This window comes from Rhinopithecus roxellana, chromosome 18 (genome assembly GCF_007565055.1).
Source record: "Rhinopithecus roxellana isolate Shanxi Qingling chromosome 18, ASM756505v1, whole genome shotgun sequence".
Lineage (NCBI taxonomy): Eukaryota > Metazoa > Chordata > Mammalia > Primates > Cercopithecidae > Rhinopithecus > Rhinopithecus roxellana.
In genome coordinates this window covers 63986168-64013435 of record NC_044566.1, presented here as the reverse complement: position 1 = coordinate 64013435, position 27268 = coordinate 63986168, and the positions used below count along the sequence as shown (strand labels likewise).

At 40.2% G+C, this 27268-nt stretch overlaps 1 protein-coding gene and 2 pseudogenes across 8 annotated transcripts in view; all 3 read left to right on the top strand.

Annotated features, from left to right (window-relative positions):
* Window positions 1-27268, top strand: part of IFT88 (intraflagellar transport 88) — a 128426-nt gene that overhangs the window by 31116 nt on the left and 70042 nt on the right. For all 8 annotated transcript variants that reach the window (XR_746746.2, XM_030922308.1, XM_010352976.2 and 5 more), the window contains 5 exons: window positions 105-219; window positions 2679-2907; window positions 5827-5897; window positions 17039-17125; window positions 22262-22361. Coding sequence is in view for 7 of the 8 variants with exons in the window: in XM_030922308.1 (XP_030778168.1) it covers window positions 105-219; window positions 2679-2907; window positions 5827-5897; window positions 17039-17125; window positions 22262-22361 (602 nt within the window). In the remaining variant the exon portion in view is untranslated. The remainder of the gene's footprint in view (window positions 1-104; window positions 220-2678; window positions 2908-5826; window positions 5898-17038; window positions 17126-22261; window positions 22362-27268) is intronic.
* On the top strand, window positions 8172-9400 carry LOC104654147 (annotated as a pseudogene).
* LOC115894668 lies at window positions 13385-13562 on the top strand (annotated as a pseudogene).

Here is a 27268-nt window from a genome sequence, read left to right as displayed (position 1 = left end):
TAACTGAGAAATGCTTCAGAGAATATGAATTAAAAGTCATCTAAAATATCAGAAAGAGTGGAAAAATGAGAATATTATGCATTCATTAATTTTTTTTAAATTAGGAATATTGAAAATGAATATGGGAAATATCTATTTAAAGCAAAGAAATTATTCCAAAGCCATTAAATTCTACCGAATGGCATTAGACCAAGTTCCAAGTGTCAATAAGCAAATGAGGTAAGTGTATAACAGTAGATAATAATTGTAAAATATAAGTGTTTTTCTAAAACAAGATAACTCTTCTGACCTGTTTTCAGTGGGTTGAACATTTTGTAGTGTTTGTACGTGAGATTTATATGTGTAGTATTTTGATCTATTCCCTTCTTACTACTTGGTACACATTTTTGTGATGACAAGTTAAAGGTTAAAGCATTGCATGTGATCATATGAAATAAAACTAAGCTAAGTGACCAATAAAGGGGTTAACCCTGAAGGCCATTACTACCCTTATATAACTTACTGCGGACACAAAATCATAAGAGCAGTCCTCCAGAACGTATCAAACATACCAATACAAGGCTAGAAATTAAGCCCCCCTTACATTCTTGCTGTAGCTTCTGAATGAAATAGTGAGAGAAAAGGATTACTTCTCAGTCTTAGAAGAGGGGGAAGCTGGGATATTTTCTATTCTTATGATATTCAGGAGGAGAAACAGCAAGTTCTCTTATGGTCTAGAGATAACTGTGGGGACACAGGAAGTTTCCAGGATATTTACTGATCATAATTTCCCCTAGGCATGGTACAGTTTCTCTGTGAAAGTTAATTTATTTGCAATACCACGTTTTACGATCATTTGTTTTTGAATTTTACATAATATCTCATTATCATTAGCAAATATTATCTAATTTACAGAACACCATGCCCTTTAAGTACTTTTCTTTTTTTTTTTTTGAGACGGAGTCTTGCTCTGCCACCCAGGCTGGAGTGCAGTGGCCGGATCTCAGCTCACTGCAAGCTCCGCCTCCCGGGTTTACACCATTCTCCTGCCTCAGCCTCCCGAGTAGCTGGGACTACAGGCGCCCGCCTCGTCGCCCGGCTAGTTTTTTGTATTTTTTTAAGTAGAGACAGGGTTTCACCGTATTAGCCAGGATGGTCTCGATCTCCTGACCTCGTGATCCGCCCGTCTCGGCCTCCCAAAGTGCTGGGATTACAGGCTTGAGCCACCGCGCCCGGCCCCTTTAAGTACTTTTAAGCCAGGTGAGACCAGGGATTCGAGCATTTTAGAAAAAAAATAGTATTGAGTAACATATATTAAGTGCTTCATAATCAACAATCAAGACAATGGGTGTTATAATAATTCAGTGGAAGAAATTATTGAGAGCAAGAATGGTCAAGAAAGGCTTTATGATGGCGGCATACTTGATATTGGCTATTTAGGAGGAGAGAAAGGGATAACATCTGAGGAAAAGGCCAGGAAGTAATAGTCTTTATGATCTGATCAGAGAGTTATGAATAAACTAATTGAGTTGAAATAGAGGGATTATATTGAAGAGTGTTTAGAAATAAGGTGGGATCACATCCGTTAGAATGGCTCCAATCAAAGAAACAATAACAAGTTTTGGTGAATATTTAGAGAAATTAGAAACCTAATTCACTGGAGATGTCAAATGGTACAGCTACTTCGGAAAATAGGCATTCAGCTAAAAAAGTTAAACACAAATTTACCATGTGACCAGCAATTCTGCTTGTAGGTACATACCCAAGAGAAATGAAAATATAGATTGTCACAAAGGCTTTTACACAAACGTTCGTAACAAAATTATTCATAACAGCCAAAAAGTAGAAACAAGACAAATGTCTACCGAGTAGGTAATGTATAAATAAAATACGCTGTGTATTCATACTATGAAATGCTGTTTGACAAAAAAAGGAGTGAAGTACTGATACATGCTACAAAATGGAAGAATCTCAAAAAATTATGCCAAGTGAAAGAAGCAAGACAAAATATCACAAATTGTATGACTCCATTTATATACAATGTCTAGAAGAGACAGAGAGACAGAAAATAGACTAATGGGCCGGGCACGGTGCCTCATGCCTATAATCCCAGCACTTTGGGAAGCCGAGGTGAGCGAATCACCTGAGGTGGGGAGTTCCAGACCGGCCTGACCAATATGATGAAACCCCTCTCTACTAAAAATACAAAAATTAGCTGTGCGTGGTGGCATGTGCCTGTAATCCCAGCTACTCAGGAGGCTGAGGCAGGAGAATTGCTTGAACCCAGGATTTGGAGGTTTCAGTGAGCAGAGATCATGCCACTGCATTCCAACCTGAGTGACACAGGGAGACCCTGTCTTAAAAAAAAAAAAAATACGAATGGTTACCTAGGGCTGGGGATAAGAATGGGGAATGACTGTTAATGGGCACAGGTTTTATTTTTAGGGTAATAGAAACAAATTGAAATAGAGATGTGGTTATAGTTCCACAACTATATAAATACAGCAGTAATTATTGAATCATATACTTAAAATGAGTGAACTTTATGGTATGTATATAAAGCTTTTATCAGTAATGCTTTAACAAAACAAAAAAGAAGTAAAGTGGGAGAGGAAAAAAGAAAGCTCTTTGTGGAATGACTTGAATGCCATACTAAAGAGTTAAAAATATTAAAGGTAATCCATGTCTTTTTCTTTTAGGATTAAAATAATGCAGAACATTGGAGTTACATTTATTCAGGCTGGTCAGTATTCGGATGCTATTAATTCATATGAGCACATAATGAGCATGGCACCAAATCTGAAGGCAGGCTACAACCTCACTATCTGTTATTTTGCTGTTGGAGACCGAGAAAAAATGAAGAAAGCATTCCAAAAGTTGATTGCTGTTCCATTAGAAATTGATGAAGATAAATATATTTCACCAAGCGTGAGTAGGAAAAAGACATTTCTGTAGCCACTTTCCAGTTATCTGTGCTTTTCTGTTTTCAGAATGAGAAAGCTGGAATAGATGACTTCTTGGGTTTCTCCCAGGCCTGTACCAATGCGTTTTATTATTGATGTGTTTCATGTGTTATTTAAATTGGGTTGAGAATGAGACTCTATTGAAATGGGGTAGAGATTATGGTTAAAACAGACTGCACAATTTTAGTTAAAAAAATCATTAAAAAAGAAGATTCCATGTCATGCATTAAGCATATCTTTTTTTTTTTTTTTTTTTTTTTTTTCCGAGACAGAGAGCCTGCCTTCCAGGCTGGAGTGCAGTGGGGCCATCTCAGTTCACTGCAATCTCTGCCTCCCAGGCTCCGGCAATTCTCATGCCTCAGCCTCCTGAGTAGCTGGGATTACAGGTATGTGCCACCATGCCTGGCTAAGTTTTTTATTTTTAGTAGAGAAGGGGTTTTGCCATGTTGCCCAGGCTGGTCTAGAACTCCTGGCTTCATGTGATCCACCTGCCTCCACTTCCCAAAGTGCTGGGATTACAGGTGTGAGGCCGGCCAAGGGTAATATCTTGACCAAGAAACCTCCAAATCCTTATTTCACCTATTAAGAGCCATTCTGGAGTAGAGGGAACCTCAACCATGTACTAAATATATCAAGAGTGAAAGCCGGTCGTGGTGGCTCACGCCTGTAATCCCAGCACTTTAGGAGGCTGAGGTGGACAGATTGTGAGATCAGTAGTTCGAGACCAGCCTGACCAACATGGTGAAACCCTGTCTCTAGTGAAAATATAAAAATTAGCTGGATGCGGTGGCGGGAGCCTGTAATCTCAGCTACTTGGGAGGCTGAGGCAGAAGAATTGCTTGAACTTGTGAGGTGGAGGTTGCAGTGAGCCGAGATTGTGCCACTATACTCCAGCCTGGGTGACAAGAGCAAAACTCCATCTCAAAAAAAAAAAAGATGATAAGGGTAGTGTGGCAAGTGGCTAAAGAGTATAGGCTCTGAAGCCAGATGCCTTGGCTCTACTACTCTTACTCTCCCTGTGCCTCAGTTCTTCTATATATGTAATAGGACTAACTATTTTTTTTTTTTTTTTTTTTGAGAAGGAGTCTCGCTCTGTCACCCAGGCTGGAGTGCAGTGGCCAGATCTCAGCTCACTGCAAACTCCGCCTCCCGGGTTTACGCCATTCTCCTGCCTCAGCCTCCCGAGTAGCTGGGACTACAGGCGCCCGCCACCTCGCCCGGCTAGTTTTTTGTATTTTTTTAGTAGAGACGGGGTTTCACCGTGTTAGCCAGGATGGTCTCGATCTCCTGACCTCGTGATCCCCCCGCCTCGGCCTCCCAAAGTGCTGGGATTACAGGCTTGAGCCACCGCGCCCGGCCAGGACTAACTATTATAACCTATCTTACAGGGTTAGGGTGAGGATTATAGGTGAGGATTAAATGAGTTAATGCATGTGAAATGCTTAAAATAGTAGCTGGCGGCTGGGCACAGTGGCGCATACCTGTAATCCCAGCGCTTTGGGAGGCCGAGGTGGGAGGATTGCCTGAGCCTGGGAGTTCAAGACCAGCCTGTGCAACATGGCGAAACTCTACAAAAAAATATGAAAATTAGCCGAGCTTGATGTTGCACTCCTGTAGTCCCAGCTACTTGGGAGGCTGTGGTGGGAGGATCACCTGAGCCTGCGGAGGTCAAGGCTGCAGTAAGCTGTGATCACACCCCTGCGCACTAGCTTGGGTGACAGAGTAAGACCTTGTCTCAAAAAAATAAAAAATTAGCCAGCCATGGTAGTGTGTACCTGTAGTCCCAGCTACTCTGGAGGCTGAGGTGGGAGGATCATCTAAGCCCAGGGAGGTCAAGGGTTGTGATCACAACACTGTCCTCCAGCCTGGATGACAGAGTGAGACCTTGTCTCAAAAGTAAAATAACAAATAAAAAAATAAAAAATTAGCCAGGCGTGGTGGCGCATGTCTATAGTCCCACCGTGGGAAGATGGCTTGAGCTAGGCTCAGGTTGAGGCTGCAGTGACCCATGATCGTGCCACAGTGTTCCATTCTGGGCAACAGAGCAAGACTGTCTCAAAACAAAACTAACCAAACAAAAACATGGAGCACATAGAAGACAGTTAGGTGCTGGGCAAATGTTAATTATTATATATTATTTTCATATTGAGAAAAAATGTATGTTGTAGAAATCATCTGTGTTTTTAATGGGGAGTAGAGATATGGATCATACTAAGCAATTGATAATTGAAGCATTTATATTTGAGTTTAGAATAAGTATTACATATTTGTACTAACAACCACAGCTTCTGTGTACTTGGTCCTAATCTTTCCATCCTGATCCTTTTATCAGCTTCTTAGACTGTAGGTTAGTTCAATGGGGAATGTGATTGGAAATCAGAAATATGAGAAAAGAAAGTTCTAATTTACATAAGGGAAAATAGAAGGATTAATTTACTCTCTATTTTTTAAAACTAATTTAAAAGGCTGAGGTGGGAGGATCATCTAATAAGTGGGGAGGCTTATTGGAAGTTCAAGTTCTTGGCTGGACATGGTGGCTTATGCCTGTAATCCCAATACTTTGAAAGGCTGAGGTGAGCAGATCGCTTGAGCCCAGGAATTGAAGACCAGCCTGGGCAAAATGGGGTAACCCCATCTCTACAAAAAATACAAAAGTTAGCCAGGCATCATGGCATGCCCCTGTAGTCCCAGCTACTTGGGAGGCTGAGGTGGGAGGATCACCTGAGCCCAGTGAGGTGAAGACTGCGTTGAGCCATGATCATGCCACTGCACTCCAGCCTGGGCAATAGAGTGAGGCTGTATCTCAAAACAAAACAAAACAAAAATTAAGTTCTTGCTGTTTACTTCTGAATTATTCTTTTTTTCTTTCATTTTATTTTACCAGGATGATCCTCATACTAACTTAGTAACTGAAGCTATAAAAAACGATCACCTCAGGCAAATGGAATGTGAAAGGTAGTATTTTAAACTTAATAATGTAGTTATTAATTACACTATTTAAAATACTTAATGTTTAGTATTAAGATACTTAATATTTGAAACTTAAAATGATTTAGTTTTAATTTTTATAAAAGGGTTGAATGTGCATACTATTTCTTACAGAACTTGTTATATTCAATATATTTCTTGAATAGTGCTATTTCATTTTTGTACTTACTGGTTCTCTTTTCTCATTCAGAATGATCAGTGCTCTTGCTAATCTCACTCAATTTGTTATTCTGTCAGTTGTTTCCCTCTGCATTTGGTACATTATTGGAGATTTGTTTATCTTACCTTTATTTCAAAAATGATGTCTTTGTTTTTTTTATCCTGCCTCACAATTAAGTATTAGCTCTCATAGACAAAATTCTATTTATTTTGTTTCTTCCTTCCTCTAATATGGTACTACAACCTGTTTCTACTTACAACACTTCTGACACCAAATGTGTGGTTTTTCTCACACCAACAACCAATTATCCAACTCCCTGGACACCAAGGACTTAGTCCCACAATACTGCTCCCTGTTCCTAACTACAGATGCCAGTTGTAAGCCTGGGCCTCCTGAACTCCTGACTGACCTGCTGTGAATGGAGGGCTCCCACTACCCCCTCCTCAGGGTCAGTAGTTTTCTAGAAGAGCTCACAAAACTCAGGAAAATACTTTATTTATACTTACCACTTTATTACAAAGGATACAACTCAGAGACAATCAAATGGAAGAAGTGCATAGGGCAGAATATGGCGGAAGTAGTGCAGAGCTGCTATGCACTCTCTGGGTGCACCACCCTTCCAGCACCTCCGTGTGTTCATCAACCTGGAAACTCTCTGAACTGTGTCATTTAGGGTTTTTATGGAGATTTCATGATGTAGGTAGGCATGACTGGTTTTTATCATTGGCCATTGGTGATTGAACTCAGTCTGCAACCTTTCTCCCTTCCCTTGAGATTGGGGGGTGGAATTAAAAGTACAACTGGGGTGGTGTCAGAAAAGGCCAAGTGGGGAGCTAAGACTTTAACCCCTAAAGGCTGTTCCATTCCTCTGATGTCAGTGGATGACATGTGGGGAGCCTGGAATTTCATCCCTTCCCAGCAGTACTGACGCACCCCCGAATCCTTTCTCCTTGGGTCGTGTCAGAGGAGGCTTAGTGGAGCGTCAGGGCTTTAACTGTCACCCAGTTGTAGCAAAGCCCTCCCACCATGATGTTAGTAGGATGGACTATTTGGGAAGCAAGAACTCCCACCCTGCCCAACAGATACAAGGACCCCCCTGCCTTTTCTGGGTGTTAACGGAAGCCATGTGGCAGGGGCTGGATTTCCACCTTCACCTGGCAGTGGCAAGGTGGAGTGTCTCCTTCCTCTGCTGGAGTAGTATCCAGAAAGCCAGCTAAAACAGAATACTTAAGATCCAGGGTCTCATAATTCAGAAATGTCCAAGTGTTCATTAACAATCATTGTTGGCTGGGCACGGTGGCTCACGCCTGTAGTCCCAGCACTTTGGGAGGCTGAGCCAGGTAGATCACCTGAGGTCAAAAGTTTGAGACCAACCTGACCAATATGGTGAAACCCCATCTCTACTAAAAATACAAAAATTATCCGGGCATGGTGGCATGTGCATGTAGTACCAGCTACTCGGGAGGCTGGGACAGGAGAATTGCTTGAACCCAGGAGGCGGAGGTTTCAGTGAGCGCCGAGATAGCGCCACTGCACTCCAGGCTGGGTGACAGAGCAGGACTCCGTCTCAAAAATAAATAAATAAATAAATAAATAAATAATAAATAAATAAGATTGTTTGAATAGCCCTATAAATCTTAAAGATATCGAATGATAATTTTAAAACTCTGAAGAAAGAAACCTGTCTCTAGGCCCAGATGTGTTTTACTGGAGAATTGTATTAAGAATTTAGGCCGGGCGCGGTGGCTCAAGCCTGTAATCCCAGCACTTTGGGAGGCCGAGACGGGCGGATCACGAGGTCAGGAAATCGAGACCATCCTGGCTGACACGGTGAAACCTCGTCTCTACTAAAAAAAATACAAAAACTAGCCGGGCGAGGTGGCGGGCGCCTGTAGTCCCAGCTACTTGGGAGGCTGAGGCAGGAGAATGGCGGGAACCCGGGAGGTGGAGCTTGCAGTGAGCTGAGATCTGGCCACTGCACTCCAGCCTGGGCGACAGAGCAAGACTCCGCCTCAAAAAAAAAAAAAAAAAAAAAAATTTATATCATGGGTGGGAAGGGGTGGCCACTTGGGCAGGATGGCATGGCTGCAGTGGGCGCGGGCCCCGGTGCAGGGGGTCCGGGTGCAAAGAGCAGCGGTGGGGGCGCTCAAGGGCGCACCGGTGGGGCACTGTGCCTGCTGTGGTATGTGCTGAGCACGGGCAGCAGCGTGGTCAACAAGGTGATCCTGAGCACCTTCCAGTTCCCGGTGACCATGTCCTTGTGCCACATCCTGGCACTATACGTGGGGCTCCTGCTGCTGCTGCGTGCCTGGCGCATGCCCCCCACACCACCCATCTCAGGCCCGGGGCCCAGTCTGCATCCGCTGCCCGGCCCGCTGCTGCTGCTGCGCATCTACCCACACTGCGTGCTGCCACTCGCCTTCAGCAAGTACTTCGCGTCCCTGTCAGTGCACGTCAGCTTCTGAAAGGTGCCCATGCACACACCATCAAGGCCACCATGCCCATTTGGGTGGTCCTCATGTTCCAGATCATTATAAAGGAGAAGCAGAGCACCAAGGCGTACTTGTCACTCATCCCCATCATCAGCAGTGTCCTGATGGCCACGGTCACCAAGTTGTCTTTTGACATGTGGGGAGGCTGCCATGCTGTGCTTCTTGTTTCAGAACATTTTCTCCAAAAAGATCTTGGGAGATTCGCAGATCCACCATCTCCCGCTGCTCAACATCCTGGGCTGCCACGCTGTCTTTTCTATGATCCCCACCTGGGTTCTGGTGGCCCTCTCGGCTTTCCTGGTCAGCAGCGTCTTGACTTACGTCTCCCAGTGGCCCTGGATGCTTCTGCTTCTGGCTGTCAGCGGCTTCTATAACTTTGCCCAAAATGTCATTGCCTTCAGCATCCTCAGCCTCATCAGCCCCCTGAGCTATTCGGTTGTCAGTGCCACCAAGAGAATCATGGTCATCACAGTGTCCCTGATCATGCTGCCCAACCCAGTCACCAGCACCAACATCCTGGGCATGATGACCGCCATCCTCAGGGTCTTCCTCTACAACAAGACCAAGTAAGATGCAAACCAGCAAGTCAGGAAGCACCTCCTGCTGGCACCGCAGTGGACCTGAGCAGCAAGGAGCATCACCGGAGCCCACAGTGGACCCGAGCAGCAAGGAGCATCACCGGAGCCCACTGGAGAAGCCCCACCAACGGCCTCCTCTTCCCCCAGCACAGGGACTCTCATGGCTACAACAACATCTTAACAGACCATTTCCAGTACAGCTGGCAGAGCTACCCAGACTCGAAGTTGGAACTGCTATGACTTGTAGAGTTCAGAGGACAGGACCAGACTGTTCTGCAACTCCTTCCCCCCGCCCCCACAGCAGTTTCAGAAACCTCTGACATCCCGTGAATGTACAGCCCAACATCCAGTGAATGTACAGCCCAGCTGAGGGAATGGTGCATAACTCTCCATCAGAAGCACTGAGGTTCCCGGCCCCCCATGAGCTGCAGGAGGATGCGTTGCCTGCAGCTCAGATGGCTGTGGGCTCTGGGCAAACCTAAACAGAGACTGGTGTCTCATGCTCTTTCTTCCTGGAGACTGTCATCTGAGGGCTGGGTCCCTGCCGAGATCTTGGCCACATTGTACCTTTCCATGTGGAATTACTCCCCAAACGGTGTATCTCAAAACACTTGTATCTGCATTCCAGATAACATGCAGGACCCTGTCTGGAACGCTGGGATCGCTGTGCCTGTAGACCATGGGCTGGCAGTGGGGGTGACCGGGGTGGTGCTTGAGAACATCAGACTGGCTACTTTAATTCCCCAGCTCAGGCATGCATAGGACCAACAGGGTCTCTGAGCAGACAAGGAGCCTGTGAAAATCATTCAAAAACATCCCCAGCCACAGAGATGGATCCGGTTTCCCAGTCATCCCCTTAATGGTTCACAAGTTCCTGGCAAACATTCCAAAGCGAAAAGCGATTGCAATTAGCATCCAATTCCTGCAGCCTGGTGCTCTGCCCTGCACATCAGAGTTGGCGTCCACCTGGATCCAGAGGGAAGGGAAACTGCTCTCTCTCTCCTCTGCCTCCACTTCTCTTGGGGTAACCAGAAGGATCTTCGAGAAATCATATTCAGTCTTTCAAGCTCTATTTCTATAGCACTTATCTTTTGAGAGGAGTCTTCACCTCTTCTGCAATGACTTGGTAGATTGTTTGGTAGGGAGACCTTGATTTTCTGAGGATCTTACATTTTTCTAGGGAATATTTTGTAGTTGAGTGTGTGTTTCTATGCCTCGATCCCCATTACCGTGTGCGTTAGGACTGGCTCATGGGTCAAAAACTGTTTTATTTCTAAATGTTTAAAACAAAGTTCCCACTGGTGATGCCTGTGCGACACATTTGGTATTTAGTAGGAAACGATGAAGTGTTTCGAAGCTTCGAGAGAAGCTTCAAAATGGACACAATTGCTGAAAACAGAACGAATCACGAACATTATCTCAATAATTTGCATAATAGACAAGACCATGGCGTTCTGGTTCCCTGACCTGTTTTTGTGTTTTTGTTAGGATCTGAATCCTGTTCTGGGTAAGGGGAGAAGCAGCGAACACTGCACTAGGATTTGGTTTGCCAAATCAGATTCTTTGGTCAAGAGTCAGTTTAGGGCTGGGCACAGTGGGTCACCCCTGTAATCCCAGCACTTTGGGAGGCTGAGGCAGGTGGATCACTAGAGACCAGCCTGGCCAACGTGGTGAGCTCTTTCTCTACTAAAAAGATGCAAAAATTAGCCAGGCATGATAGCACATGCCTGTAGTCCCAGCTACTTGGGAGGCTGAGGCAGGAGGATCACTTGAGCCCAGGAGGTGGAGGTTGCAGTGAGCCGAGATCATGCCACCACACTCCAGCCTGGCCAACAGAGTGAGACTCTCTCAAAAACAAACAAACAAACAGAAAAAAATAAAAAAATAAACAAAGAACCAGTCTGGGTTTTGGCAGAAATCACATCAGGAATATTACAAGACCCCAGTAGGTAACCCTGAGTGGTCAGGTCTGAGCTGTGGTCTCGGTCTTCTATGGCTTCATGAAAGGACTGTGCCCTCAGGGAGGGGACCACGGCTTGGCTTGTGGGGTCTTAGGTGATAGCTGCCATCTTTCTTCATCATCACACCCAGCTTTTTGCTGGCACTTGCGGGGAGACAGCAGCAGATGAGAGGTTCACCCTTTATCTCCCAGTGAGCAAGATGTTTCCCTGTTCAGAGAGGAAGTAACATTGCTTATGCTTGACTGCTGTTTTTTTGTGTTCATTTGTTTGCTTTTCGTTCGATTGGAATTCTGTATTTAAGATGTTAAATTGTGTCAGCTTACATATGGAACACTCCTGGAGAGGTGACTGGCCCCCCTCCCTGCTTGGCAGTGGGTTTCTGCATCACCGGCTTCAGAAGCGTCCCTGTTCGCTAGTCTGTTGTTTGCTTGCTTTGTGAATACTTTGGTCCCAAGCTGAGACAATTGCTGTGTAAAACGGGAAGAGTCAATCCTGAAGGGTATTATTTTTCAGAAGAATTTGCCGTGTGCCTTCACCGAAGGCAGTCAAGTCTGCAGTTGGATTTTTCTCACTGGGGAATGACAGGAAATGGGGATAATTTTGCACTGTGGATATATTACAGGAGTTGTCTATACAATTATAGTACCTGCTTCTTTGAACATGTCATTGAACTCCAAAATGAATTCGACCTCCATTCAGGTTTAATGTCTGACGTTGCTGGAAAAAAAAAAAGGAATTAACCTCAGTTCTACATAATCTCTTTCAGAACCTGTTTTCCTTTATAAAGGTAGAAGTACCCTACTACCAAAATCAGCCAATACCAAGAAAAAAAGAAAGAAAGATAAATACAGATTAATATCATGTGAATATATGAATACAGACTCAAAAGCAAATTGAAATATTAACAAAATATTTTTAAAAATTATGCATCTGGACCAAATGGGATTTGTCCCAGGAATGTGAAATTTGTTTAACATGTAAAAATCAATTAATATTGTACAGGTGGCCAAGTGTGGTGGCTCTTGCCTGTAATCCTGACACTTTGTGGTGCTGAGGTGGGTGGATCACTTGATCCCAGGAGTTTGAGACCAGCCTGGGAAACATGGTGAAACCCTGGCTCTACTAAAAATAACAAAAACTGAGGTGGAGGATCACCTGAACCTGGGGAGGTTGAGTCTGCAGTGAGCGGTGATCATGCCACTGCACACCAGCCTGGGCGACAGAGTGAGACCCTATCTCAAATAATAATAATAATAATATAGGATATCAGTAGAATGAAGGATGAAAACTACACAACCATCTCAGTAGAAACCAGAAAATTTTTTTCACAAAATTCAAAGCGTTTTCAAGATTAAAAACAAAAAGTCCAACAAGAAACAAGTAGAAAGGAAGTTCCCCAATTTGATAAAGTACATCTATGACACACCCACGGCTAACATCATACTTAATGGAAAGAGACTAAATGCTAGGCTGGGCAACATGGCGAAACTCTTTCTCTACAAAAAATACAAAAATTAGCCAGGCGTGGTGATGTGCACTGTAGTCCCAGTTATTTGGGAGAATTGCTTGAGCCTGGGAGGTGGAGGTTGCAGTGAGCCAAACCCCATGCCCAGACAGAGCATGACCCAGTCTCAAAAAAAAAGACTGAATGCTTTGCATCAGAAACAAGATAGGGATATCCAACTTTTACCAGTTTTTTGTTTTGTTTTATTTTGTTTTCTGAGATGGAATCTTGCTCTGTCGCCCAGGCTGGAGTGCAGTAGTGCAATCTCAGCTCACTGCAACCTCCGCTTCCTGGGTTCAAGCGATTCCTCTGCCTCAGCCTCCTGAGTAGCTGGGACTACAGGCACCTGCCACCATGCTGGGCTAATTTTTGTATTTTTAATAGAGACAGGGTTTCACCATATTGGCCAGGCTGGTCTTGAACTCCTGACCTCAGGTGATACACCCACCTTGGCCTTCCAAAGTGCTGGGATCACAGGCATGAGCCACCACACCCAGCCTGCTTTCACCAGTTCTGTTCATCATTGAACTGGAAGATTCCATCTTTGGCAGTTTTCAAAACAAATAAAACTGGAGTTAAAGACATCCAGATTAGAAAGGAACAGTTAAAGCCATCTTTTTTCAGATGACATGATCTTGTATATAGAAAATCCTAAGGAATCAACTTAAAATCTGTTAGAATAAATGAGTTCGGTGAGGTTGTAGAGCAAAAAAAAAAATCAATATACAAAAATCAATAGTATAGTGCAGAAATATATTAATATCTTCTCAGCCTTTTGGCTAAGATCAAGTGTAGTATTTGCATATCTGATGCTTCCACTATCCAAGGACAATCTGTTAAATGAATTTTTGGAGCAGGGAGATTGAATAGGACCTTGCTCCATCTGCTCTATGCATTGACCTGCTAGTGCAGTAACTCCAGGAACTGTGCACCCCCTCAGGAAAAAAAGAAATATACTATATACTGCCAATGAATTATCCCAAAAATGAAATTAACAATTACATTTATAATTGCATAAAAATTATTAGCAATAAATTTAATGAAAGAAATGCAAAACCTAAACTCTGAAAACCATAAGACATGGAAAGAATATAAAGACACTAAGTAAAATCTGTCATATTTTTATGGACAGGCACTTAATGTTGTTAAAATGGCAGTGCTCCCCAAATTAATATACAGATTCACTGCCACCCTTGTCAAAATTCCAGCAACATTTTTACAGAAAGTGACAAATTGATCCTAAAACTCATATGGAAATGGAAGAGAACCAGAATAGCCCAAACAGTGTTGAAAAAGAGAAGCAAAGTTGGGACTCAAACTAGAAAGCAACACTGATAAAGACACTGTGAAGACAGAGGTATAAATGAACGAAATGGAATTGAGAAACAAGGAAAAAATTCTTAAACATTTATAGCCAATGGAGGTGCCAGGAAAATTTAAGAGAAGAAAGGAGAGTCTTTTCAACAAGTGGTACTGGGAAAACTGGATATTCTCTTGCAAAAGAATGAAGTTGTACGTCTTTTTCACACCATACACAAAAATTACCTTAAAATTAACTATAGAACTAAATGTAAGAGCTAAAACTATAAAATTGTTAGAAAAAAAAAGAGAAATATCATTGACTGTGGGTTAAGCAAAGGTTTTGTAGATATGACACCAAAAGCACAAGTGACATAAGAAAAAAATAGGTAAACTGGACGTTATCAAAATTAAAAACTTACATACTTCAGAGGACGCTATCCAGAGAGTGAAAAGACGACCCACTGAATGGGAGAAAATATTTATGGATGATATATCTGAGAGGGGACTTATTTCTAGATTATATAGGTAATGTCCAACTCATAATAAAAAGGCCAGTAGCCCAATTAAAAATGTGCAAAAGATATGAATAGATATTTCTTCAAAATAGATACACAGATGTCCAATACACACATGAAAAGATGCTGAACTTCAGTAATTGGTAGGGAAATGCAGCTGAAAATGCAGTGAGATACTACTTCACACCTACTAGTATGCTGTAATAAAAAAGAAAATAACAAGTATTGGCAAGAGTGTGGAGAAATTGGAACTCTTAAATGCTGATGGTGGGAGTATAAATTGGTGCTTTGTAAAACAGCCTAGAAGTGCCCCAAAAGGTTAAGCATAGACTTACCATATAACCCAGCAATTTTACTTCTAGATATTTACCCAAAAGTTATTAGAGTATATCTATGTCCACATGACAACTTGTATACAGATTTTCATAGTGATATTATTCATAATATCAAAAAATAGAAATAATCCAAATGTGCAACAATTAATGAATGTATAAATAATATATGATCTGTCCATAATATGCAATGTTATTCAGCCGTATAAAGGAATGAAGTACTGATACATGCTATTAGGTTGGTGCAAAAGTAATTGCGGTTTTTCCCATTGAATGCAATTACTTTGCACCAACCAATACAATACGGATGAACCTTGAAAATATGATAAATGAAAGAAGCCAGTCACAAAAAGACCACATGTTTTGTGATTCTGTTTATATGAAAGGTACAAATGAGGCAAATCTATAAAGACAGAAAGTAGATTAGTGGTTGCCAGGGGCTGGATAGGCACAGGGCAGTCTCTGCTAATGGACACTTGTGTTTCTTTTTGGGATGATGAAAATGTTTCAAAAGCGATTGTGGTGCTTGTTGCACAAATCTGTGAATATACCTAAACCATTGCATTGTAGACTTTATATTGGGTGAGCTGTATGGTATATGAGTTATATCCCTATCAAGCTGTTTTTTAAAAATTCAGAAATATGTTTTTAAAATTACACGCCATGACCGAGTAGGATTAATTCCAGGGCTGCAAGGTTGCTTCGTTATTTTTAATTCAACGTAATTCACCATACTAACAAACGAAGGAAAAACCACGATTCAGTAATATTGAGAAAGCTCTCTTATTTCTTATGTTTTTATGATGAGTGAGTGTTGAACTTTGTCAAATGCTTTTTCTGTAACAGTTGACATATAACATGGATATTACTCAGCAACAAAAAGGAATGAACTATTGATACATGCAACAATTTGGATAGATCTGAAGGGAAGTATACTGTGTGAAAATAGCCAATTCCAGAAGATTATATATAATCTTATTCTTTATATATAACACTCAAAATGATAAAATTGTAGAACTGGAGATCAGATTAGTGGTTGTTAGGAGATGAAGAAGGGGTGGGAGTTGGAGGGAAACAAAGGAATGGAAATAGAGTGGAAATATTCTGTGTCTTGACTGTATCAACAGTAATCTTGTGATATTTGAAAGATGTTACTGTTGGAGGAAACTGGGTAAAGGGTACATGGAATCTCCATTATTTTTTACAAATGCATGTGAATCTACAGTTGTCTCAAAGTTCAAAAGAAAGAATAACAAGATGAATGTTTAATGACTTGGAAAGACTATTTTGTTTGTTTGTTTGTTTTGAGATGGAGTCTGGCTCTGTCGCCCAGGCTGGAGTGCAGTGGCCCAATCTCGGCTGACTGCAAGCTCCGCATCCTGGGTTCACGCCATTCTCCTGCCTCAGCCTCCGGAGTAGCTGGGACTACAGGCACCTGCCAACACGCCTGGCTAATTTTTTGTGTTGTTGGTAGAGACGGAATTTCACCATGCTAGCCAGGATGGTCTCAATATCCTGACCTTGTGATCCACCTGCCTTGGCGTCCCAAGGTGCTGGGATTACGAGCGTGAGCCACTGCGCCCCGCCTGGAAAGATTATTTCTGTATTAATATAACATGGTATAAGGAACAAGTTATAAAATAGTATATACATTTTGAGTCCATTTTAAAAACCACTACTTATATATAAATTCGAGAAGAAATGACTAAGAGAACTTTTACCTACCACTATAAATTGGTATATCCACTTTGAAAAGCACTTGGGGATTTTCCAGTAACCTTGACGATACACATTTTATATATGTACATGTGCATATATATACATACACATAGATACAGCTACACATATATACACACAAAAGCAACAAGTAGTAATTCAGTTTTACTCTTTACCACACACAATTTCTTCAGTGGTAATTTCACTGTTTACTTTCCTGTCTGCAGTGTAGGCTATGTAAGTTCCGCTGCAAGGCCTTGTGTTTCTCCAGTATCTTTTCAGTTTGTCAGATGACATCATAAAGCAGAAAAAGAAAAGAAATGAACACCGTTGACCCAGCAGGCAATCATAGCTTGCTAATCATGTTTCCTAGTCATGGTTTTAAACCTGAATCGTAAATAGATTTCTATGGTAGCTGTCCATTGTTTAGTAGGCTTTTGTGGTATGTTAGTTTTGATAGACAATGTTTACACTTAAATTTTAGGAAATAAATCCAAACTATTTTATACTGTATCTCTAAACACAACTTTTTGGTTTATTTGATATAGGAAAGCCATGGCAGAAAAATACATTATGACATCTGCAAAACTCATTGCTCCTGTAATTGAAACATCTTTTGCTGCAGGTTATGATTGGTAAGAGAAAAAGTCTATAATACTGCATGGATATGGTTGTTTTCATAATTTATACTTTTAAATTTAATATTGTCATTAGAAAAATGAATATAAATGTTGATTCATATTTATCAAGCAGATAATATTATATGTTAAGATTAATATAAGCTATTTTAAAGTTCCTAATAAGATATTTTTCTTATTACTCATGTTATTTTGTAAATAAAATAGTTATATACCACATTTCAGTCAATAATGGACCACACATATAACAGTGGTCTGGTAAGATAGGAAGCTGAAAAATTCCTATCACCTAGTGACATTGTAGCTGTCTCGAAATTGTAGCATAATGCATTATTCACTTGTCTGTGGTGATGCTGCTATAAACAAACCTGCTGCCAGTCGTAGAAAAGTGTGCAGTAATAGCCTAGGCCTTCACATTCACTCAGAGTTTATTTTGTGACTCATCCAAGGCAACTTCCATTCCTGGAAGCTCCATTCATGGTAAGCACCCTATACAGGCATGACATTTTAAAAATCTTTTATACCATATTTTAATTGTACCTTTTCTATGTTCAGATAGATTTAGATATACAAATACTTACCATTGTGTTATATTTGCTTGTAGTATTCAATACAGTAACATGCTGTGGAGGGTTGTAGCCTAGGAGCAGTAGGCTATACTGTATAGCCTCAGTGTGTTATAGGCCATGCCATATAGGTTTGTGTAAGTACACCCTATGATATTTCCACAACGACAAAATTGCCTGATGACACAGTTCTCAGAACATATCCCCATCATCAAGCGATGCCTTACTGTACAGTAAATACATAAACCAGTAACATAATCGTTTATTATCAAGTATTATGTACTGTACATAATTGTATGTGCTGTGCTTTCATAAGACTGACACAGTGCGGTAGATTTGTTTACACCAACATCACCACAAACACATGAGTTGTGATGCAGTGTTACAGCACCTAGGATGTCATTTGGCAATAGGAATTTTTCAGCGCCATTATCTTATGGGACCACTGTTGTCTATGTGGTTGGTCCTGGACCAAAGCATTTTTTTTTTTTTTGAGACGGAGTCTTGTTCTGTCACCCAGGCTGGAGTGCAGTGGCACAATCTCCGCTCACTGCAACCTCTGCCTCCCGGGTTAATGCTGTTCTCCCACCTCAGCCTCCCGAGTAGCTGGGACTACAGGCGCCCGCCACCACGCCCAGCTAATTTTTTGTATTTTTAGAGAGACGGGGTTTCACCATGTTAGCCAGGATGGTCTCGATCTCCTGACCTTATGATCCGCCCGCCTCGGCCTCCCAAAGTGCTGGGATTCCAGGCATGAGCCACCACACCTGGCCAGATCAAAACTTTCTTATGTAGCATATGATTGTTGTTCACTGGAATTGTCCTGGTTACTTGGTAAAAGTGCAGATAATCTGGCTCCCTACATCTTTCTCTGTAGATCTGAGTCAGGGTTCTGAGGTCTGGAGTGAGTATTTGCATTTGCGTCAAGCCTCCCCAAGTGATTCTGATACCTACTATACTGTAACTCTTTACCGGTGTTATGACTGCATATTAAAATCAGGGAATTTTTAATAGTCCTAACACACAGGCTGCACCATAGACTAGTTGAATCAGAATTTCTGGGTGTTGGGACAGAGGGATCAGTATTTATAAAGACTCCTAGGGAGTTCTGTGATATAAATCCCACATACACAACTATTGCTCTATACTATGCAAATAGTTCTTGAATGCCACTGACTGAAGAACTCATTAAAAATAGGTATTCGGTTGGTCTTAAATGGGATAGAGCATCTATATTTTTTAATGCTGTCCAGGTAACTGTCATGTATAATGGAAATTACACATAATTCCACAGTTTTACTGAAAAACAGAAGAGAAAACTTAGTTCTGCAATTACTTGCAATTTTTACTATGAATTCTTCTGGCATTCTTACTGTATTTCTGTTAACTTATTTGTATACAATTACATTATTTTTAACCTTTTTTCTGGATTTGTTTATGTTTGTTAAATATAAACATACAAAAAATTATCCAAAATGGTAACTCAGCTCAATGATACATCACAATACAAACGAACATTTAACCATTGCATACCCTAATAAGTAAAATTTAAAGAATAGAACATTGTTAGCACCTTGCAAAATGCCAATCCTAATCACTGGCTACCCAACTCTGAAGAGTGACTGATGTCCCTGAAGAGTGACTTTGATGATAATCACTTACTTGCTTTTCTTCATACTTTAACCACCTAAGCAGGCATCCATAATTTAGTTTTGCCAGGTTTTAAAAGCATTATATAAATGGATCGTACTGTACATATTCTTCTGCATATGACTTCTTTTACTCTATGTTTGTAAGTGTTGTCCATGTCCTCGCATGTAGCTGTGGTTTGTTCATTTTCATTGCTATCTAGTAGTTCATGGTATTAATATGTAAAAATGTATCCATTTCAATGTGACTGGGCATTGTGATTGACAGTTTGTACCTGTTGTAAATGCTCCTATCAATATTATGGTACAATTGTGCATGTCTCTTGGTGGGTGGTGCCTACATTTCTGTTCGATGTATACCTATGAGTGAAATGGCTTGGTCCTAGCGTGTGTGTATGTCCAGCTTTGATACCGCTAAACAGTTTTCCAAAGTTCCTATACTTGTTTACACCCCCACCAAGAGTGCATGAAAATTTGAATAGTTTACAAATACTTGGTGTATTTTGTATTTTTTCATTTTAGCCAGCCATACTGGTGGCATCTCATTGTAGTTTTAATTTGCATTTCACTGACAGCTGATTTTGTATGTTTATTTGCCATATGAATATTATTTTTTGAGAAGTTCCCGTTCAAGACTTTTGCCCTTGTTTGTATTTCTTTAGTTAGTTCTTTTTGTGTCCTTTTAAGGCAACTTTTGCATGCCCCAACTTCATGAAAATATTTTCTTATGTTTTCTTCCAGAGGTTTTACTTTTCACATTTAGATATAGGATCTCTATGGAATTGATTTTTGTGTGTAGTATGAAGTAAGGTTAAGATTTTTTTTTTTCTTTTCTCTCTCTTTTCTTTTCTGTAATAGGGCTATCCAGTTAACCCAGCATCATTTATGGAAAATAGTTTACTTTTTCCACTGCACTGTAATGTCACCTTTGACATATACCAAGTGACTATACATTAGTCTGTTTGTAGACTCTTTATTCAATCCCTTTGGTCCATTTCTCTACTCTTGCAGTCAAACCACATTGCTTACATTTCTATAGTTTATAGTAACACTTGATATCTGGAGTGCTATGATCTGAATATTTGTGTTCCCCCAAAATTCATATGTTGAAATCCTAACCCCGAAGGTGATAGTATTAGGAGGTCGTCCCTTTCGAGGTGATTAGGACATGAAGGTAGGTCGCTTTATTTTTATTTTTATTTTTTGAAACAGAGTCTTACTCTGTCGCCAGGCTGGAGTGCAGTGGCGCGATCTTGGCTCACTGCAACCTCCACCTCCCGGGTTCAAGCAATTCCCCTGCCTCAGCCTCCTGAGTAGCTGGGACTACAGGCGCACGTCACCATTCCTGGCTGATTTTTTGTATTTTAATAGAGATGGGGTTTCACCATGTTAGCCAGGATAGTCTCAATCTCCTGACCTCGTGATCCGCCTGCCTCAGCCTCCCAAAGTGCTGGGATTATAGGTGTGAGCCACCATACCCAGCTGGTAGGACACTTTTTGAATGGGATTAGTGCCCTTATAAAAAGAGACCCTGGAGAGCTAACTAGCCCCTACTGTTATGTGAGGACACAGCAAAAAGACAGCATTCTGTGAACCAGGAAGTGGGCCCTCACCAGACACCCACCCTGCTGCTGGCGTCTAGTTCTTGGACTTCTCAGTCTTCATAACTGTGAAAAATAAATGTCTGTTGTTTGGGCTACCTAATTTATGGTTTGGTGTTTTTTTTTGTTTGTTTGTTTTTTAGACAGAGTCTTGCTCTGTCACCCAGGCTAGAGTGCAGTGGTGCAATCTCGGCTCACTGCAACCTCCACCTCCCTAGTTTCAAGAAATTCTCGTAACTTAGCCTCCCAAGTATCTGGGACTAAAGGCACAGTGCCACCACACGTGGCTAAGTTTTGTATTTTTAGTAGAGACAGGATTTAGCCATATTGGCCAGCCTGGTCCCAAACTTCTGGCCTCAAGTGATCTGCCCACCTTGGCCTCCCAAACTGCTGGGATTACAGGTGTGAGCCACTGCACCCGGCTGAGTTTATGGTATTTCGTTATAGCAGCCTGCACACACTAGAGCAGTCAGTGTAAGTCCTCCAGCCTTGTTGCTGAGGATTACCTTGAGTATTCTTGGTTTTTCTCATTTCCACATAGATTTTAAAACCAACTTGTCGATTTTCCAAAAACCTGCTGAGATTAAAACAAAAAAGACTTTTTTAAAAAAGTAAAAAATCAAAAGACTTTTTTTTTAGAGCAGTTTTAGTTTATTAGCATAATTGAGCAGAATGTACAGAGTTTCCATATACTTTCCCCACTTCCTACCTAGAGCCTCCCTCACCAGTATGCCATTCCAGTGTGGTACATTTGTTATAATCAACGTGATCTCAGATCTTCCATTTTCCTATCTATAAAATTAAAATAATCCTTTTAGGGTTGTTGTGAGGGTTAAACGTATTAAAGCTTGTAAAGCAATTAGCACTGCCCCTGATATAGAGTAAACAGCAAATGTTTTGTGCTTTCATAAACAGATCTATTTAAGTTGGCACACAAATTAAATATATTCTACAAGTTCTGTAGAATTTTTCTCACCATGAGAGCATTTAAGATGGAAAAATATATGGAAACTGTCATCTCTTACACATTGAAATTGTTACAATAGTTAATTCAAAAATGAGAATGTAGATATCAATCCAATTTTTACTTAAATTGATTAGAAATTAAAATAGGCTAATGATAAATTGGGTAAGAAAAGTAATTTAGAACTGAAGACTTCAGTAATTTAAAACCTGTGTTGGGGCAAATCAAGTTCTTACCTTTACAGAGTACTAGGGACCCTTTAAAAAATCTTTGAAAAGCCACATTTAAGAAAACCAACAGCATCAATATACTAAAACGAAATCAAGTAAGCTTTTTTATGCTTTCCCTTATAGGTGCGTGGAAGTGGTGAAAGCTTCTCAATATGTAGAGCTAGCCAATGATCTGGAAATAAACAAAGCAGTTACATACTTGAGACAAAAGGACTATAACCAGGTAAGTTTTAAAAAACTTTTCAGATGGAATTCCATATCTTAATTGGTCAAAGCAATAAAAACAGGGAAACTCCTTTCTAGAATAATGTTATCTGTGATTATTCTGAAGTTTAATATTTTTATTTCTATTTTATCATAATTTTCATTAAAGTAGTTTTAAACTTTTATTAATTTTTGTCTGTTGTTTCTTTTTTTTTTTTTTTTTTTTTAGACAAGAGTCTCGCTCTGTCGCCTAGGCTGGAGTGCAGTGGCGCGATCTCGGCTCACTGCAAGCTCCGCCTCCTGGGTTCACACCATTCTCCTGCCTCAGCCTCCCGAGTAGCTGGTACTATAGGCACCCGCTACCATTCCTGCTAATTTTTTGTATTTTTAGTAGAGACAAGGTTTCACCGTGTTAGCCAGGATGGTCTTGATCTCCTGACCTCGTGATCCTAAAGTGCTGGGATTACAGGCGTGGGCCACTGTGCCTGGCCGTTGTTTCTTAAAATACTTTCTTTGTATAGCATGGTTGCTAAATTATAAACCATATTCTATTCCAGAGATTAACTTTACCCTAGAGGTTTTCAAAGTGTTCCCCAAAGCATAAAGTTTTTAGGAACACTGATTATGCTAGGGAGCATGGGAAGCCGGGAGCCTGCCATCCTCACCAGAGCAGCTTCCTTGTAGTCGGTTTTATGTGTTTGGTTTCCTCATTGACACTGCATTGGGAATGAAAGGGTCCATACGTGGCTGTATGGGGTTTTAGAACCCTGCAGATCTCTCACTGGCACTGCTGCTCCCTTGCTACCTTGGGTGGGGGTAGAGTGGGTGCTCCCCCTTCAGCAGTCTCTCAGTTAGGACACAGCTGACACAAAATCAGGAAGCTTAGACAGCTGTAAGAAAGAGGGATAACCAAAGAGAGTAAACAGAATGACTTGATGTCCTGGTCTGTAACACCAGTGGTTAGTGTCATTATATGCCAGCAACTAGAAAACTCAGCTCTTCGCAGTTAGATCCAGAGAGCAAGGACCAGAGAAAGCGATAGCATCTTTCCCACATCCTCTCCCAAGCCTGTGATTTCAGTTTGTCTTCCTATTTAGAGAACTTTTTGCTCTGGGAGACAACAGAAAGGACTAACAAAGGAAGTGGGGAGAATACTATCTACTCAAAGAATGTGAGAGTAGGAAAAAGCAACCCTAGTGTTCATGAAATAAGTGTAATAATTAATGTAGTACTATGGGGTGGTTCCATTGCATATGTTAATTTACTGAGCTTAATTTTTTGAGCATTTACAAAACATTTGAAAAAGACTTTTCAAAGTGTCTATCCTGTCATTTGATCATCACATCCTTGGTCATGAAGAATGCCTCCAGTGACTCTCTTACGTTGTTGTAATGCTTTTTATATGGAAGTGACGTGAATCAAATTGGTCTTTATTATCTTGCTAAAGTGCTATATGGACAAAAAAATTTTGTGTGTGACATGTACTGTAATAGATGACAAAATGGAGAAAACCATGTTTGCACAGTTTTCCTTTGACATTTTATTTTTAAATGATCTTTTTAGAAAGGGTTAAGAGGCCGGGCGTGGTGGCTCACACCTGTAATCTCAGCACTTTGGGAGGCCGAGGCAGGTGGATCACCTGAGGTCAAGAGTTTTGAGACCAGCCTAACCAATATGGCGAAACCCCGTCTCTACTGAAAATACAAAAATTAGCCAGGCCTGGTGGTGTGTGCCTGTAGTCCCAGCTACTTGGGAGGCTGAGACAGGAGAATTGCTTGAACCCAGGAGGTGGAAGTTGCAGTGAGCTAAGATCCCACCACTGCACAGAGTGAGACTTCATCTCAAAAAAAAAAAAAAAGGTTAAGAATGCATTGTCATAGCTCATGTTTTAAAACTATGTTTATTAAGCAATAAACACTCTAATTTTTAAATGTTAAAACCTATTGAACTCAGATCTTACTATCTGTGCTTTCCTAGCTATTCTCGTTCAAAATATCTTATGTTCCATTTGCATTTTCAAGTTTTTAATATCAATTGGTTTACTGATTTTTTTTAAAATGCCATTTCTGCTTTCTTTTCATCATTGCTGCTTTCACTCTGTCTTTCTTTTGTTTGTATATTGTAAGTATTATGAGGTGGGTATAATACAATCATAGTTTGAAAGAAATGTTATTAAGTGAAAAAGTTGACATATCTCATAATAATCATTTGATGGCAACTACTTTATTTACAATTCAAAGTGAAAAGGAAAAATTTATGACTTCTGTGAGGATATAGTTCTGGAGTTAGCTCTAAATACTTTTTTTTTTTTTTTTTTTTTTTCAGGAAAAAGATGCTGAAATCAGAGTATGGGTCTTTTTGATAATAATGGTGTTTGTAGCCACTTTTGTAATTGAAAAAATAGACTCTGCCAAAAAGCCCAAAGTGGATCAAATGAAGCCATTGGCCTGGAGGCCAGTTTCAGTGTAGGGGCAGGCTCAGCGGAATGCTGAAGCCAGGAGCTAGATGGCATCAGCTGGGAAAGGAGACCAGGACAGACACAGATCCCTTTTCCTCATTGTTTTCAGGGAAACAAACAAACAAGCTAACATTGTTTGTTTTTATTTTTTGTTTTGCCATTTTGACTGCACTTTTATCAGTTCCATTTATAAATAAACTTACAATATTCTACTTTTAAAAACAAGTATTTTATATAGATTTATGGACATGTAGAGAACAGTTATGAAAACAGCCTGTTTCAAAACAAAAACTTGAGCCAAAAAATACCCAAGAGTGTTCCTTTTATTAGAATAATTATGTCGCCTTTTTAGAATAGATCATAGTTTAGAAACGTATAATATGAAGTGTTTTTAGTTTGTCACATGACATCCATTTAGGATGTTTTACGTTGTAAATACCTTTGCCAAGTTTTTTAAGTAATAGTTTTGGATTGCACTGTTTTTTGGATTCATAATAACCATTTTGGGAGAAAATAGATTTGATGTTAAATATAGCCTTAAAATATTGTTATTAATGAGTTACAAAGTAGTATATATCAAAATTTAAAAATTTAACACATTTCCTTGACTATAATGTAAATGGCCGCTTCTAAAAGGAATGATACAAAGGACTATAACACTCCTTTTTTTAAAAAAAATTGTTTTTATTGCTTGTTAGCATTCTTTTTGTATTGTTTTGTGGATGTTGTAGAGAATAGCTTTCTTTTCCTGTACACTTTGGAGAGTTTAATGGGTATATGAGTTACACCTGTCCAAGTGCCTTATATTTCAAAGTAATATATTTGTTTTATTATTATTATTATTATTATTATTATTTTATTTATTATATTATTGTGACACAGTCTAAAAGTGAAGATTAAACTATCTCAATTCTTATTTAAAGTGAAATGCAGCTTATAAAACTTATAAAACTTAGAGATTCAAAACAGTGGTAGCTTTTATATTAATAGTTGTGGAGGTTGTATAAAGAATCAGCGAGGTAGTTTCTATAGGATAAGCAGTATTAGCAGCAATTATTTTTTAGGTAAATTTAAGGAACTTGTGGCAGTGTTATAAGATCTTTCCAAGAAAGCAAATGATCGAATCTTGAAAGTGAGGATACAATGTTTGGGTTTTTCTTTTCCAGTGTTTACTTTGTAGAATTGTAAACTGCTGACCTAGAAACTTCCATCAGTTTTCTTTGAAGTCATCAAAAACCCTTTAAAAGAATAATTTGCTTGGCAACTTTGTTGTGCAAATAATACAAATAAAAGGATAACAATTTACTCATATTCTAACCAAAGTATCTGAAATTGAATGTTTTAAAATCTTCTGTCCTTCAAAAAAATTGAGTCAGTGTGCCTACTGATACTTCATTTGAGGTCAAACACTGAAGAGCCCACATCTCAGAATCTGTCAGACATTTGCAACAGCTGTAGCTGACAACCATTATAAACGCTAACATGGTTACTTTTGCTTGTACACAGCTGCTTTCTAGGAGCAGGAGGCACCAAGAGTCAATGGTCCGGTCCTTTAATCAGTAAATGTGTTTTAAGAGGAAGGAAGGAAGGAAGACCCAGTGCCTTTCTCTACCTTGTTTTTTCTTTCTGATATTCTGTAGCAATTTCTAGGTTGAATACTCATTTACCTTTCATGTAAAGTGTCTGAGCGTTCCACACATCTTATTTGGTTAGGATTGTCTCAGACCTGCCAGGTAGTTAAAAACATACTTTCATTTCTCATGATTTAAAAATGTAATTATATTTGGATCTACTTCAGATCACTTTTTGTAATACTCCCAGAATTATTTTCTGTTACTGGTTTTGAAAAATTCCGTGCCATTTTTCCTTCTTAGCCTTCTGAAACTCCAATTACATTTCCGTTAGACCTTTTCATTATGCTCCCATAAGTCTCTTGTGTTCTTTTCTAGGAACCTTTTTTAGCCATCTATTTTGCCATGCTTCATTTAGTCTGAACATTTTCTGGGACCTTGGCCTTGAAGTCCTGGTTGCTTTGCTAGCTCTACAGTGCCTTCAAAAAATATTTTTAGTATTTTCTATAATCTTTCTAGTTGTTCTCCGTCAAAGAGTGGTCTTCTATAGGCTGGTCAGTCATGGCCAGAAGCAGAAACCTCAGAATTATTTTGTAAAGATCAAATTTGATCACGTCTCTTAGGCAAAACCTTTCAAGGCCTCATTGCCCACCCCGTTATGCAGGATAAACACTCAGCTGCATCCCATGACTCCCAAGGCTCATTATTATTATTATTATTATTATTATTGTTATCATATTTTTATTTTTTAGACAGAGTCTCACGCCTATGCCCAGTCTAGTCTCAAACTCCTGACCTCAAGCAGTTCTTCTGCCGCAGCCTCCCAAAGTGCTGAGATTATAGGCATGAGCCACCATGCCCAGCCTTCCAAGGCTCATTACTTACTACTGACCTTTC